This window comes from Aspergillus pseudonomiae (genome assembly GCF_009193645.1).
Source record: "Aspergillus pseudonomiae strain CBS 119388 unplaced genomic scaffold BDV37scaffold_1, whole genome shotgun sequence".
In the NCBI taxonomy this organism is placed as follows: Eukaryota; Fungi; Ascomycota; class Eurotiomycetes; order Eurotiales; family Aspergillaceae; genus Aspergillus; species Aspergillus pseudonomiae.
The window spans coordinates 293,980-309,577 of record NW_022475993.1 but is presented as its reverse complement, the minus strand read 5'-3'; the positions used below and the strand labels follow the sequence as shown (position 1 = coordinate 309,577).

The following is a 15,598-nucleotide window of genomic DNA, read 5'->3' as shown; positions in this document are numbered from 1 at the left end:
GCTAGTAGTGAAACTGAGTCCGAAAACCTGGACATGGTTATTAAATGCTTCGCCATGGGAAAGTTTGACTGGGCAAACCCGAGATTTCGCGCAACTTCGAAATCAATACGCTTGCACTAGAAGAGCTTGAGTATTTAATTAATATCGCTGGCGAAATCTCACAGCGATTGACGTGTATTTCGGGACGTGTAGGTACATGTATATCATCAGAAGATTAATCCAGATTAAAGTCACATTGGTCTAACGCATGGAAGAAATATTACAAGTACCATCGCCACTGTATCCACTTGATTACTCCCTCATTTCTGCTCCGCCGGATACAGTTCATCCTGCAACTGTCCGGCCAGTCCTCCAGCCACCGATACGCCAGACGACATAGCCATTGCGACGACCTTTACAGGAACTGCACAGTCACCTGCAGCAAAGACGCTCGGCACCGAGGTGCTATAAAAGGGCGCCGTAGTTTCGATATCCGCGGTAGGTGTCAGCTGCAGCCCGAGCTGCTTGGCGAAAGGACCATTACTCTCAGTCTTGGGCTTGTGAGTCTAGCAACGATTAGAGACGGATTATGACACAATCATAGGACATGTGCATACCAAAAAGCCCTCGGTAACCTGCGTGCCATCCTGGAACACGATTTGCACATCGGATGCCCCGGGTCCCTTAACCAGCTTGGAAATCTTTCTGTTGTCCACTTTAATCCCTGTCCCACTAGCTGATTCCTTCAGGGCATGAGCGAGCTCCTCAGCCCCATCAGTGTACAACGTCACTGTAGTAGTGAATCGCCTCGCCATGCGAGCAAAGTGCATAGCCACCCTAGGCTCCGCAACATCGCCCACGGCCAGAAGGCCCGCTGAAGCACAGCCGCGCTCTTCGTAGCCGTGGCAGAAAAGACAGTGGAATCTGTCGCAAGGAGTCAGCCAAAGAAGCCATAACACAAACACACACACAGTGGAATAAGTACTCACATGCCAGTCCCCCAACACTCTCTGTATCCGTCGATGTCTGGGAAAACATCACGGACACCATTGGCTAGTACCAGCTTGCGGCCTGTCCAGACACCATCCCGAGCATCGAATGCCTTGAAGTAGCCTTCGGACGTCTTTTGGACGCGCTTAATCTCGAGATCCTCAAATCTGATAGTATCGTAGCGAGCCAGGATACGCTCACGAGCTTCCCGACGGAAGTCTGCAGGGGAGCTATGATCCCATGTAGCCACGTTATGCATGTGGCTCGACAAGGCGTTGCGATAGACACCCGAGTCGAAGACGACTGCGCGGTACAGTTGGCGGGCGAGGCCGGTTGCTACGGACAGGCCAGCTGGGCCGCCGCCGATGATCAGGACGTCGTAGAGAGTCATTATTATATTGCTGTTGATGTTTCTAATGCCAATTGAAGATAGAATGTATGCTTACTGTCGGCTATACAGCTGGCTTAACACGGAGATTTATACGCGAGGATGTCGGAGACTTTTAGCCCTAAGAATGTCTCCGAATAGGCTCCATCGTCGTCTTGGCTAAGCTTCAGACATCTAGACTTCACGCGCCCCCTTTTTCCATATTTGAGATCCACTATCCTTGGTTATTCTTTGACTCATATCCTAGCGACGTGATCACATTTGAGAGAATTATTCAGCCATGTAGCGTCATCATCGTGGAGCGAGCTTGGTATGCGACGACGACTGGCTCGCTTTCTGGTGTTGTTCTATGGCCCGCATAATGCAAAATCATCAGGCTATGGACGATTTCAGACTTGGCATTGAAACTTTCAACAAAGTCGAAAAGGGTTTGTTGGTATGTGATGGTTTAGACTCACTGTGGGGGATGACATGCTCGATAGCTGGTGCCACGCCTAAATTCTTCAACATGTTCTGGAAACGCTCACAGTCTTGAACGGCTTTGGTATCATCCGATTCCCATACAATAGTGACCGAGTACACATTTGTATAGGAGCGACTGCGCTGCGCCGCCGCCGCTGACAGAAACCGCGTACAAGCTTCCTAAGTAGAATAGGAAGCTTATCGCATAAGTCTCTACTGGGCAGGGGGTCGATTTGATCTAGATAAATATGCGGAGTCACCGAGTGGCCCTAACGCTCTCTCAGCGGTTGATTTCAGAATCAGGTAAAGAGAGTACTTGAAGATGGATGGTGCTGGAGGCGGAAGACTTGGGGATAAGACAAAAGAATTGAAGGAAGGCGGAAAATCTGGAAGGTTAATTCACAGAAGGTAGTGAAGAATATTGGATTAGCGAGATATTGCCACATATTGCTTTCCAAACAGTGAATCTGACCTAGGCTATTCCTATTGCCCATTCCAAACTCAGGTAACATGCATTTCAATCAGCCCAAGTCTTCCAATTGGATTTCCACCCATTATTGTGAAATGACCACCCAGCTAGTCCAATATTGAATCTCGATGCCAACTCTACCTGGGGTTGCAATAGCACACAGGCCTTTGTATATGGTATAGTGGTATGACAACGAATCATGTTCCATATCTCTAGCGAGGGGCGACTTAGGTTTGATGTTACTGACAATCTCGAATTCCTAGAATATAAGTCTTTGCTTTTGGATCTTGGTCTAGGCGAACAGATCTTGCTTGAAGATTTCAATAGTGAGACTTCAGCCTACTTAGCACCAATACTAGCTGATTTGTGTTGACTCTCGTGCAGAAGAATATCGTACAGTACACCACCTATCCCCAGGGCTCCTTATGTAAAACAAGTCAGACATTAACTTAGATCACGGATTTACCAAGAAGCGTTTCACGACGGCCCAAGTGACGTTTGCCATGTAATCTTATCTCGTTATATTATAACCATATAGAGCGACATGTCCTTGTTGGTGTGTATATTTGAACCGAAGACTTATAGTGAGACTATAGAATCTAATGCTGTCGCTTCCGATTCATGGCAGTGTAGGGTGCGATATCCTGCTCTGTATTATTGCCATCCCAGTCGGTATAATCAACAATGATCATAACCATAGCCGAGGACAATATGGGCCTGATCAGCCTACCCATAACCGGATTCCATCCAAGTTGCCAAATGTTTAGGGACGTCCCACTGGCCTGGATTTGCCAGAGAGCATGCGAGGAGTTCCTCACATGTTTGTCCATCCGCATTTCTCGCCTTTCTATTGGCGCCTAATGCGGATAGTCTATCTATGGCCTCGACATGGCGGTTTCTAGCCGCCTTATGTAGAGGTGTTTCAAGAAGCAGAGTATCTCTAGGATCCAGCGGGACGCCCCAGGATTTGGCCAGCATCTCAATTCCTAAGATCCACCCTCCAGCAGCGGCCAAATGTAGTGGTGTGACATTCTCGATCATCAGGGACTCTGGATTCGCGCCACTTTTCAGAAGTAGTTCTACCATGTCGATCCTCTGTCTCTCCACCGCAAAGTGAAGAGCTGTTTTTGACTCCGGTTGCATGGTGGCGATATCAAGGAGAGCCCCGTGGCTCACAAGGAGCTCCAGAGTTCCCATTTGCTCATTAGTAACGGCTTCGTGTATTGGTGCCCAGCCCTGTTTTGGTAGAATCCATGTATTAGCAACGAGGCCTGAACGAGGGATGGATCCCAAAAGACGAAGAGAGAGGATAAGACACCTACATGACAGTTTTGTGCATTGATGTCTGCCTTCTTGGACAGTAATAACCTGGCCGTGTCCACATCGCCCCACCAGCATGACTCTTGGAACGCCGTACGCCCAGATGTTGTCCTCGAATTTGGATTTGCACCGTGTCGTAACAGCAGATCGGCAACATCTGTATGCCTTCTATTTGCGGCCCACCAGAGAGGAGTTGCTCCGCTATAAAAGAAAGGATCATGGCCATCACTACGGCCACTCAGGCTCCAGCCCTTTGCTGATACGCTAGCTCCCTCGTCAAGCAGCGCCTTTGCAACATCGTATTTGCCCCACTCGGCCGCGTATGAGAGTGCCGTGCGGCCTTTTTGGTCCCTTGAATCTACCTGGATATACTGGAGAGCAGCTTTGAGAAGAAAGATAGAGCCGCTTGACACAACGGTTTTTAACTCCTGGGCTGCGTCATGGTCAGAGCGTGCAGGGGGTGCTGTCGCTGTTGTCGTGGTTTCAGAGGTTTGCGACTGGTTATCATCCAGCCTCAAGCCGACAACAGAGACAGCGTAATCGTTCAGCACAGAACCAAGATCAGCGTTGAATTCGTAGCCTTCTTGGAGCACCCTTGTGCCGTTTGCTTGGGGGTGCAGTTTCAATGTGAGGAGGCTACTCAGAGTTAGCCAGCTAGGCATCTGACACAGTAAGGAAAGAAAAGAGAATAGGGTGCTTGTGCATATGGCATACAGTGTTATACTACCCATAGCATCACTAAAGGTCGACTTTGCTCTCTCGAGTTCAGCCAGCAAGCCAAAAATTTCCTTTCGTTTGAAATGCCATAGAACATACGTGCGGCTAAATCGCGGCCGTTGAATTTGAGGATCATCACTTTTTCCCGCTGAATCTGGGCTCTGTGCTGAGCCGACCTTCTTGAGATATGGACTTGTCTTATCCTTGACGAGTCTGAGAGCAGACTGACAGTTTTTTATGGGGGCCGCGAGCGTCCACAGTGCGTTGCTAACCTCAGGGTCCTCGTCTACAACATTCCGCACCGCATCGCTGCCTAAAGCCCCCTCTAAATTGAGAATCAGCGGTTTTAACGCATTGACATCATTGCTGATGGCTGTGATTTCTCGAGGAGCATCTCGGATGGCAGAGCAGAAATTGTAGACCTCGAGTGCGGTTTGCCCAGCCATCTGGGCCAGCTGCAGGATTGCTGCAGCTGCACTGACCCCATCCATTATCAATAAGTAGATCTACTAAGTTTTGGGGAGGTGCAAAGTTATCCAGGGAGCTAGGGTGTGAAGTTATAGCTTAGTACACAGGAAGTGAGGGGCTGAGCGTGGGGGCTGGAGATGTGGCTTAGCGGGACTATATGTTGATCCTTACACAGCCTCAATCCACGATGAACCCTAGGTAAAAGTGACATGATGGCACTGTATTGATAATGCCAAAGAGTGTCCGCTCCAAAGGAAGGATCTATGCGGTTCCTTGCCCGGCTGCATTTGAATGATTGATAATACTACCCACCGAACCCAGTGCCATTCTTGTCGTTCTTCTATCGTAAATCTCTCTGCGATTAATCTGGATCTCGGTCTTATTTAGCCAAGCATTTGTTCTCGATATAATACCCTGAATGTGGAATCATAAGAAAGCTATGTCAATTCATGGTGGAGATATGCGTGCTAGAAGCAACTCAAAGGCTAGTATAGGCCTAGATTATGATGGGAATAACCCAACCCGGAGCTGGGTCGGGTGCGGGTTGTAGCGGGTCCTAGATTTTCAACCCAAACCCGACCCGCTAACTACTCTCTGGACCGCCGACGATCAGACTCAACGCCTTCAGTAAGAAGATGATGCATACGGCCATACTCTCTTGATAAACAGACAATTTCCTGGCTGCGTTACTTGACTGACATGGCACTATAGTTTCCACCTAGTCAGGATTGCCGGATCCGACATGCTAGCCTCAAAGATTGGAGAAGGTGCATTATCGCCTTTTCAATGGAACAGGGATCATCTGGAGACTGCGTTACATCGCGCACAAACTGTATATGCGTGGTTCCCAGTCTAGCTTCATACACCCTTGTCAGTATTTAGGTACTGAACGACTTATAAGCCCCGCCCTCCGCCCAGGTCGCGTTCGTCGACACCTTTTTATACTCGATCTCCTACTCCTCCTCTCTAACCTCCTCGAACCCTCTTTCCCTCTCTCTCCCAGACATGTTGTTGCCGCTAGCTCTGATGATACTGTCATGGCTAGTCAGTGTTGAAATCCAACCCAGCTCTGTCCAAGACTGACCTAAACCGTTTAGAATCAGTACTCGTACACCATGCTGATCGGAACACTATCCATGATTGAAGGGCCACACGGCCAACCCTCAACTGAAGGAAATGCGACGTATATCACGAGCTCTCTTCGCAACACCATTAACCACCTACGTACCCACGTCGGCAACTCGTTCTACCTCCGAGGGTTCGCCCTCGTCCTCGTCCACGACATAGCCCGAGATACCATCCTGCCAGCTCTCCTACCAATGAATGGCAACTCGCCGCTCAACCGACACATCTGCTCCCTAATCTCCGTGGCGGCTTTGGCAAATTTACAAGTTCTCTGGGTCCACATTGTCATCACCCGGCCATCACCAAAGTTTCTTTACCAACGCCTTCCCAGTCTGAACTGCTGGGTCCGAGTGATCCCTATAGCCTTGCTTGAGTCTATATTGTGCAAGCTAGCAGTTCCAATCACGCTACTCGTTGAACTCCATCTGATACAGGCTGTGGGAAAGATAGACATTGACCAGAACCTGGATAATAGCCAGGCAGCAGCTCACGTCTATGCGCTCGCGGCTGTCGCTCCCACATTAGTGAAATTTTGGCTTGCTCTTCCTGCTCGAGTTGTATTGGTTCGGATCGCAGCATCGACAGTACCAGACGATGATGAATCGATTGTTCCGCTTGATCCACGGCTCAAAGGTGGTGGTACTCCGCTGGGCATGTTCGATGCATGGAGGAAAGACTCGTGGGCGCGTGCTTGTAAAATTCAGACCAAAGGCTTTATTGCAGGGGTTGCTATTTTCCTTTTAGGGCAACTGGTTCTTCCTGACTTCCGGAGTTATGTTCCTTTTCTGCCGATGTGGTTTGATAGTTGATCAATTTGATCGTTTGCGTGTGTCTAATTTTGTATAAGTGGAGAGGCATGAAGGAGTTGACTTTGATAAGCTTGTTGCGATTTGTTGCAAACCGAGGCTTGAATGAATACGCTAAAGCCACCAACTTGGGCTAGAGGGGTCCAGAAGCATACAGTGGCATGTGTGAAGGGTTACTCCCCGAACCTGATGGAGAACGTTCAGTTTTGTGTGGATGCCGAAGCTGATCGCGCAGCCCTACACGAGGTGCATCCGTTGCATTTGGAGACGTGATCGAAGATGACGCAAAGCACCCAGTGATTTCTTCTTTAGACTACAAGATCCTGTCCTGTCCTGCCAGTTCATAAGAGACTGGGATCAGTACCCTGAACTGCGATCGGCATTGATCTACTCTGTTACCCCATCAATCTCCCTGGAGCCTCTCGATATAACCTTAATGTCTTGCCCGATGATCCTGTTTCTCAACACTCACCGTCACATCGACCGTCCTCAGCACACCCTCCTTCCCCTGCAAATCTTGCGTCAAATGCCTTGTGCTCTCCGCCCCTTCACTAGAACTAGACTGCCTGTCTCCCTGATCTCCACCCGTTGAAACCTCCGTGATAACAACTCCATCCGTATCCCGCCCATCGAACATCGACCGCCCGTTCTTCCTCCAGCGACCGCGCGACCGAGGCCGCGACTGCGACTGACTGGCCCAAGAGGAAGACTGATTGATATACCCGCTTGCCTTGGTCTGCGGAAGTTCAAGGTCGATCCCATTGGGGATTTGTGTTGTGGTTAAGCCCGAGTGCAGGCCGGCGAAGATATGGTACAGGGTTGGGACGCAGGCGGCTATAACGGCTGTGAGCATCATTGCTTGGCCGGTTATTTCCCAGTTCACAATGTCCCCTATATAGATACTGGTCAGTATTTGCTTTTTCGTTTCTGTTTTCTGTTCTTTTGTTTGTGTGGTATTTGGAATAGGAATGGGGTGTCACAAACAGGAGACGTCAGTAGAGTGGCTGAAGGAGGGGAGGAGGGCGAGGTGGGCAATTCCGAGGGCGACGACGCTGTGAGGAATGGTTAACAAGCTGTTTAAATCTGTGGTAAAATGTTACAGTTCGTGATGGGTACCTTAGGCGCGCGGAGAAGGAGGACAGGATCTTCACTCGCTTGTGCCAGACCATCTGGACCTTGTGCATCATTATGAAGGGCAGGGCGACGATGATAGCCTCCGTGAGGATATTGAATCCTGCGATCGGGTAGAATATGGCACCCTGGTGCAGGTTCAGCGGGCTTTGAAGCCAATCCTAGAGACGGTTTGGGTGTATACTGACCTCCCCAGCACATCGCTCAGGCGAGTACAACCACGGACCAGGCATCTCACATTGGAATGCAATACCGAACACCGCGAAGATTGACCAGCCCACGACAATACCAGCGGCAATAGCACAGCTGCGACGCAGGCTTTTACTCGGCGTTAACTTCCAAATCAGCAAAATGGTCGACATCTTGGAAAGCGACAAGGCGACGATCAGCAGAAGATGCGCAGCATAGGCGAACTTGCTCCAGGCCTGGATGTCGCCATCACTAAGCCGGTCTTGGTGTTTTCCCAGTCCATGATCAACCGCCTTCTGTAAGAGAACGACTTGGATGACTGCAAAAATCAAAGCCGCCCAAATGGGAGTATTGACCGCGGTCCGTCGCTGCTTGAAGTAGATCGCAGACCCGAACTTGGCGGCCACGAAGATGATGGCCACGATCAGGAGCGAGACAGAGGTCAAGGTGATGATAGCACCACGATTCTCACTGGACAGGACCTGGAAGGCGTCCTTTTGGTCGGCCATCGCCCCATGAGATAGTCTTCAAGTTTGAGACATACTCGGGGAGAATCGTGGCACCATATAATAGAAGCCGATTTTGTACATCCCTGTCACTTCTAACTTTTGCTCTGTTAGGAATTTACGACGACTAGCCATTGGTATGGCACCACCCCATCTCGTCTGTGTAGGGAATCCAATATGCGAATTATTGACTTCATCGGCTAAATTAGAAATAATACGAGATTTTCCGACAATAATAATGTGCCAGTGGTCCAGAATCAATTTAAAAGGGGAACCCAGCGCCACTAGAAAGGCACCGGCTCCACACTAAAGAATGCTCGAGCCTAGCAGCCAACGAGACAAGTCCACGGACGGACCGTGCCATCCATCTCTGGGGGTTTTAGATGCAGCCCTAACTGCCACTAGCCACGCGAACAACCGGGGTGTGCGCCGAAGCGACATGACTGTTTTCACGCCGCGTACCAGGTCGCAGCCCGGTCTCACGACGATTCGTTTCGCTTTCATTATGCAATCAATATCCCTGTCTAGCCTGTAGAATGGAAATGAGAAGGCAAAGAAAGTCGGAAGTTATTTCTTGCCGTCTTCTGGGACTGGCCTATTCCTCGTCGACGTTTCTTTTCTCACCTTTTACCTTTCTTTTTGTTCTGCCTATGTGAAAGAAATTGCTCATTCGTTCTTCGAAATGCAGGAAGAGATAGAAATGAAGAGCGAGGGCGCTGTGCGATCATGGCCAGTAGGAAGTGGGAATGGGGGCTATCAGAGCGCTACAATGCGCGAGAAGCAACAATTGGAGGTACAGTCGCACGGCCTAGTTGGTCTGCACAGCATCTAATAGTTTCACAGCGATATCTCAATTTTTTCTCCTCCGTTGCCTTTTCCGCCTGTCTACTTGCTACATGGGAATCTGCCGGTGGTAGTTTGCTCTCAGGCTTATACAACGGTGGCCCCGCAGCGATTGTCTATGGCATCATATTGAGCACCATCGGCAACCTGGCTATCGCTTGCTCTCTGGCCGAGCTTGCTTCTCTGTATGTGCGTGAGCCACTTCACATGGGATGGCGCTGACTTCGAGCCTGACAAGACACCCCACTGCCGGTGCTCAATATCACTGGAGTTACTTCCTCGCACCTCGCGGTCGTCGATTTATTAGTTTTTTCCAGGGTGAGCTTACAGGTGTATTATTCTTTCTTTCGTTCAGACAATTGCTGATGGCTATCAGGTTGGGTGACCGTCTTCTCATGGTCTGCTCTCGTGTGCATCGCCCCATATTTCATCGGAACCCAAATCCAGGGAATGGTTGTGCTGGCGCATCCTGACTATGAGCTTGTCAGATGGCGCGGTACGCTGCTTATGTGGGCCGTTGCGATCATTCCGATCATTATCAATATCTTCGCGCGTCGTGTTCTGGGGGCTATTGAAGTCGCTGCGGGAATCATGCACGTTGTCTTCTTGCCCGTCACCATTGCAGTCTTCGTTATTCTCGCTCCGCGAAACCCAGACTCGTTTGTATGGAACACCTTTGTCGGTGGCCTGAGTGGCTGGAAGGATTCGGGGGTTGTCTTCTCCATCGGTCTTCTTGGTGTCATTACTCCCCTAGCCGGTACGATCCTGCCTATTGTCTTCACTGCTTGGTCATACTGATAGTCTAGTATCAATGTAAACAGGCGTCGATGGTGTCATCCACATGGCTGAAGAAGTCAAAAACGCCAAAGTCGTCGTCCCCCGCTCCATGATCTATGGCACCATGATCAATGGCACTCTTGCCTTCGCCTACCTCATCGCAGTCCTCTACTGCATGGGCGACTACACCGAGGCCGTCCTCAGCCCCACCGGCTACCCCATCATCACAATTGCCTACCAAGCCACCGGCTCAAAAGCTGCAACCTTCGTGCTGATGGCGATGGGCATGCTGCCCGGCTGGATCGCCCTCTTCAACGGACTCGCCTCCGTAACCCGCCTGACCTGGGCCTTCGCGCGCGATAACGGCCTCCCCTTCTCCGACTTCTTCGCGCGCGTCGACCCAACCTACAAAATCCCCCTCCGCGCTCTCTTCCTCGTCGTCTCGTGCATCTTCGCCCTCTCCTTTATCCAAATCGGCTCCACGGCTGCATTCAATGCAATCCTCTCTCTCAGCACCCTGGGCCTCTACATCTCCTACCTGATCCCCCTCATCCTCCTCGTGTTCAAGCGTTTCGCCGCGCCCCAGGATATCCCACAGGGCACCTTTACGCTAGGCAAATGGGGTCTCCCCATGAACTTGCTTGCCATTCTCTTCGCTACATATTTTGTTATCTTTCTGCCGTTTCCATCGACCCTGCCGGTTACAGCAGAGAATATGAATTACGCGGGGCCCGTGCTGGGCTTTGTTATGTTGTTTGCTTGTGGGGATTGGATTGTCCGGGGCCGGCATAAGTGGGAGGGCCCGACTATGCGGCCGTATGCGAGGGACGAGTAGATTATAAAATAGGAACAGTGGGAGTGGAGGGTTCAGGTGGAAAAGTGAGTGGAAGGATTGAGATACTATACTGTTTTTGTTACCGGCTTTTATTGCTAAGGGGGTAGTAGCTAGTTTACTGCTATATAACTAAATACTATACCATTGTTTTGTCTTTTGTTTTGGTAGGGTTAAATTTACTCGATAGTGGGACTGGTTGTAAGACACAAAGCAGGTGGAGATCTAAGTACGGCTAAGTACAGCGGACGGGCAGCCCTATCCTCCTCCACACCCTACGGCCGTATGTACGAGTTTTGTAGTCGTAGAGCACTACCTCGGAGACACAAGAAGTGAAGGGAAAAGTGTCGAGAGGGTTAGCTTGAATTGTTCAGTTGGTGACAGGGCATCTAGAGCAAAACAAACTTGCTGATAAAAGTGAGTCTCGTCAACTGCAACCGTATCCATACAGAATCGGCCAATGCGCATATATATATATATAGCTTATGACACCAGTTCTAATAGCTACGCAAATCCCACATTGGACCTTCCCAGTAACTCGCGTGGATGACCTGTGTCGATAATATCAAACTCCTATGAAAGAAGAAAGAGGTGAAAGCGAATCGGCGACAGGCGAATTCCATATAGCATTGTCACAGTCCAATCACATCCACGATGAAGTGCCCCTGGTTGCAATAAACGGGGTGGAAATAACAAAGTGCATTAAGGGAGGAGCCTAGGTCTGTAGATTCTTAATCTCCCTAGAAATACTCTTTTTTGTTATCACCGTCGACAGAATACTATCTAGCGTCATACAATCATTAAATAGATTTTAACAGTATTCTAGGAATATTTTCTGCTGAGTACTAGAGCTTGAACTCGGACCCAACCCGATGCCACCTTGAAGCATATGATATCCTGAATACCCCTCAATGTTGGTTGCCATGGTTGTGGAAATTCGATTGGTCTCTGCGAAAGAATGCGTGGCGGGGACTAGAAGGGCAGTTTTTTAAACACCTGTAAAGCAACTTGGGGTTGAAATAGAGTGATGGATGTGGGTTGGCCGAAGCATAAAGTTATCTCTATCTTGGTCTGTGATAGGGCTCAAATCCCCAAGCGATGGGTGAGTTGGGTAGCAATATAACAGAACAAATAGGCCATGGGTAAGAAGAGGATCAGGATTACGAGCCCATTCTCGAGATCGAACTGTGAGAGGAATCTAGTCATGACTTTCGTAAGATTTACATCCATGATGAATGATCAGGCAAGACAGATATTCTAGGAACTCCGAGCCCGTGGAGCCTCTAGTCGACTGGTTTAGTATGGGCTACATGAACAACATTCGACTATTTGGATAGCAGTCATCAAATCGGTCATGTGTAAGAAAATGGCTTTCCCTGATCAATGGCAAAGTACTCTTAGCGCTGCTGGTCCCACGCTCTGGTGCCTAAGACGTCCCTCAAAGCGAGCATACTGACAGCTCGAGCAACCCTTGGCGTCACAGCCCTCTGTCTGCCTTATCCCTCTATAAAACACCTCGATTCTACTAAGCTGCTCGGTCTTTTGTAAACCTCAATTCTTTAATTAACAGGAACCAGCCTACGTCAGTTATCATCGGTGCGTCTCTGTTACAGCGGCAGCACTTGATTACCAAGAGAAATGACGTCCCATGCTTTCTCTGATCGCCGGTTGGTCTTTCGTTGGCTTTTAGCGTATCTCGTGGAGTTTACTTTGGTGACTTTCTCAGGGGTCAAACTGACGATGACGGCTGCTCTCAATTGCGCTAATTTTACATAGAAGGTGTTCCCCGCGTCGATCAGCGCTCTGCCGTGACCACTGCCGAGGGGTTCAATGTGCAGTGGGCCCAGAGCCCCGAAAATATACGTACCGGTCTCTGTCTGATCATCATCTGCCTATACCCCACGCACAGAATGTCCACGAGAAGCTTGAGCTGCGCCTTCACATGGGCTTGTCCTAATTAAGCTTTCCGAGGTCTCTTTGGCTGATCTCTCCGCACTTTCCTTCCCGTGTTTATGATAACCATGATTCTCAACCATACCAATCCAGCACTATCACCACAACCGTGACTATCCTAATCTACGCTAGAGTAGCGCGGGTCTTAAGTGCCTAGTGGAGCCAAACCAAGCAAGCTTATAAGACTTTGTTGGACTTAGTGTGGCATATCTGCCAATAACAATGGCTTCCCGCGCAGATCGAACCCTGAAGCCAACATAATCACACGCCGTCCCCTCGGCCTTAGCGCACACTATGGCTGCTTCAGGAGAACAATGCGATTCTCAACATGGCAACCCTGAGGGTTCGCAAACTACTGTTAGAATGCGCTTGGCCCTTCTGCGAGCGGGGAATGCGGCTATCCTGACAGGTATATGAATGGGTACAGTACTTCTATGGCAGTCCTTACCCGACCTCTGTTCTTTGTGTTCTGGGGTTGATCAAGGCAACCGGTGAAATCAACATGAAGGGTTCATTTCTACTGTTGCATGCCCTGGTGGCGGCCGTTGGGTCAATTCCAACACGCACTGACTATGTCCTCCACGAACGTCGCGATGCTATACCAAGCCACTGGACTGGCGAGAAGCGTCTGGACGGCCAGACCATGCTACCTATGCGAATAGGTCTGACGCAGTCTAACTTGGACCGGGGTCATGATCTTCTGATGGAAGTGTATGCTTCCATGCCCCCTATCTTGTCTAATGGTGCTAACGATCTAGGTCCACGCCCGGTTCCCATCAGTACGGCGACCACCTGACGGTTGACGAAGTCCATGATCTATTCGCCCCCTCTCAGGACAGCGTAGACAGCGTGCGCTCGTGGCTGGAGTCCGCAGGCATTGCCCCTGATCGTATTACCCAGTCGACAAACAAACAATGGCTCCAGTTTGATGCGGGCGCCGATGAGGTCGAACAGCTTCTGAAGACAGAGTTTTACCGTTACTCGCACGCTGGCACTGGTCGGTCCCATGTGGCTTGCCGGGAGTAAGTAATCCCGCTGGTCATGGGAGAGGCGCTCTCTAATTAATTAACAGATACCACGTCCCGGAAAGTGTGCAATCGCACATCGACTATATCACGCCCGGTATCAAGCATCTGGAGATTCGAGAGGAGCGACCGGCTGAAAAGCGTAGCCTTGACAAACGATCATTTGGCATTCTCCCACCAATCCTCCGACCATTGACCCTGCCTTTGGAGGAGTTACTAGGCCAGCTGCTGTTCTTGTGTGATGTCGCTGTCACGCCTGCTTGCATTCAGGGTAAGTCCACATCCACCCCAACCTCCGTGATGACTCGCACTGACGGACTAGCCATGTACAACGTAACCGACGGTGACAAGGCAACCAAGGGTAATGAGCTCGGTATCTTCGAGGATCTAGGTGACGTCTACAGCCAGGATGACCTGGACCTCTTCTTCTCGACTCTCGCCCAGTACGCTCCTCCCGAACCCCCTTTAGCATAGACTCTAACCCGCTTCCCAGTAAGATCCCCTCCGGCACACACCCAATCCTCAACGCCATCGACGGCGCCCAAGCACCAGCCGACACCACCAACGCCGGCACAGAATCAGACCTCGACTTCGAGATCTCGTACCCACTGATCTGGCCCCAGAACTCTGTCCTCTTCCAAACCGACGACCCCATCTACCAGAACAACTACACCTTCAACGGGTTCCTCAACAACTTCCTCGACGCCATCGACGGGTCCTACTGCAGCGAGACCTCCCCACTCGACCCACCCTACCCCAACCCAGCCGACGGCGGCTACAAATCCCCGCGCCAATGCGGCGTCTACAAGCCCACAAACGTCATCTCGATCTCCTACGGCGGCGCCGAATCCGACCTCCCGATCGCCTATCAGCGCCGCCAATGCCAAGAGTTCATGAAACTGGGCCTGCAAGGCGTATCCATCGTCGTGGCCTCGGGCGACTCCGGGGTGCAGGGCCGCGGCGGCTCGCCCACCCCCAGCGGCTGCCTCGGCAAAGATAACAAGGTCTTCGCCCCGGATTTCCCAGCAACATGTCCCTACCTCACCACGGCGGGAGGCACATACCTGCCCCCCGGGGCGGACGTCCATGCCCACGCAGAACAAGCCACAACCAGCTTCCCGTCCGGCGGCGGGTTCAGCAATATCTACCAACGACCAGACTACCAGAACGCCGCCGTCGAGGAATACTTCAACACCGCCCAGCTCTCGTACCCGTACTACGAAAGCGTCGATAACAGCAGCTTTGCCGCCAACGGCGGAATCTATAACCGCATCGGCAGGGCTTATCCCGACGTTGCTGCTATTGCGGATAATGTGCTGGTGTTTAATAAGGGGTTGCCGACGTTGGTCGGGGGCACGTCTGCCGCAGCGCCGGTCTTTGCGGCCCTGTTGACTAGGATTAATGAGGAAAGACTGGCGGCTGGGAAGAAGACGGTCGGGTTTGTCAATCCCGTGTTGTATGCTAATCCCGAGGTGTTCTTTGATGTGACGAAGGGGAGTAATCCGGGCTGTGGGACAGATGGCTTCCCGGCTACGAAGGGGTGGGATCCCGTTACTGGGCTTGGGACGCCGAATTATCCGAAGTTGTTGGAGTTGTTTATGGGATTGGATTGAGGTTG

At 50.7% G+C, this 15,598-nt stretch overlaps 6 protein-coding genes across 6 annotated transcripts; 3 read left to right on the top strand and 3 right to left on the bottom strand.

Moving 5' to 3' along the window:
• Window positions 1-181: 181 nt before the first annotated feature.
• BDV37DRAFT_1089 (NAD(P)/FAD-dependent oxidoreductase) lies at window positions 182-1,383 on the bottom strand. Its single transcript, XM_032078332.1, has 3 exons — window positions 969-1,383; window positions 597-903; window positions 182-545 (listed from the first exon to the last, which is right to left on the bottom strand). Exons 1-3 carry the CDS (start codon window positions 1,358-1,360, stop codon window positions 300-302), a joined length of 945 nt encoding a protein of 314 aa, XP_031947174.1. The 5' UTR covers window positions 1,361-1,383; the 3' UTR covers window positions 182-299.
• A 1,444-nt stretch (window positions 1,384-2,827) lies between these two features.
• Window positions 2,828-4,866, bottom strand: BDV37DRAFT_1087 (ankyrin repeat domain-containing protein). The gene is made up of 3 exons (XM_032078324.1): window positions 4,323-4,866; window positions 3,611-4,244; window positions 2,828-3,524 (listed from the first exon to the last, which is right to left on the bottom strand). The coding sequence occupies exons 1-3, from the start codon at window positions 4,814-4,816 to the stop codon at window positions 3,015-3,017; spliced, it is 1,638 nt and encodes a 545-aa protein (XP_031947173.1). The 5' UTR covers window positions 4,817-4,866; the 3' UTR covers window positions 2,828-3,014.
• Window positions 4,867-5,423: 557 nt separating this feature from the next.
• Window positions 5,424-6,942, top strand: BDV37DRAFT_1068 (uncharacterized protein). The gene is made up of 2 exons (XM_032078276.1): window positions 5,424-5,837; window positions 5,891-6,942. Exons 1-2 carry the CDS (start codon window positions 5,799-5,801, stop codon window positions 6,725-6,727), a joined length of 876 nt encoding a protein of 291 aa, XP_031947172.1. The 5' UTR covers window positions 5,424-5,798; the 3' UTR covers window positions 6,728-6,942.
• Window positions 6,943-7,157: 215 nt separating this feature from the next.
• Window positions 7,158-8,553, bottom strand: BDV37DRAFT_267498 (uncharacterized protein; the record flags this gene model as incomplete). The annotated part of the gene is made up of 5 exons (XM_032084042.1): window positions 7,158-7,416; window positions 7,447-7,615; window positions 7,709-7,776; window positions 7,841-7,983; window positions 8,044-8,553. 5 exons carry the CDS (start codon window positions 8,551-8,553, stop codon window positions 7,158-7,160), a joined length of 1,149 nt encoding a protein of 382 aa, XP_031947171.1.
• Window positions 8,554-8,971: 418 nt separating this feature from the next.
• BDV37DRAFT_1060 (amino acid/polyamine transporter I) lies at window positions 8,972-11,034 on the top strand. The gene is made up of 5 exons (XM_032078265.1): window positions 8,972-9,343; window positions 9,394-9,578; window positions 9,632-9,711; window positions 9,770-10,150; window positions 10,215-11,034. Exons 1-5 carry the CDS (start codon window positions 9,233-9,235, stop codon window positions 11,003-11,005), a joined length of 1,548 nt encoding a protein of 515 aa, XP_031947170.1. The 5' UTR covers window positions 8,972-9,232; the 3' UTR covers window positions 11,006-11,034.
• Window positions 11,035-13,457: 2,423 nt separating this feature from the next.
• On the top strand, window positions 13,458-15,593 carry BDV37DRAFT_290119 (S53 family peptidase; the record flags this gene model as incomplete). Its single annotated transcript, XM_032088645.1, has 5 exons — window positions 13,458-13,666; window positions 13,714-13,977; window positions 14,028-14,251; window positions 14,303-14,423; window positions 14,474-15,593. The coding sequence occupies 5 exons, from the start codon at window positions 13,458-13,460 to the stop codon at window positions 15,591-15,593; spliced, it is 1,938 nt and encodes a 645-aa protein (XP_031947169.1).
• Window positions 15,594-15,598: the final 5 nt, after the last annotated feature.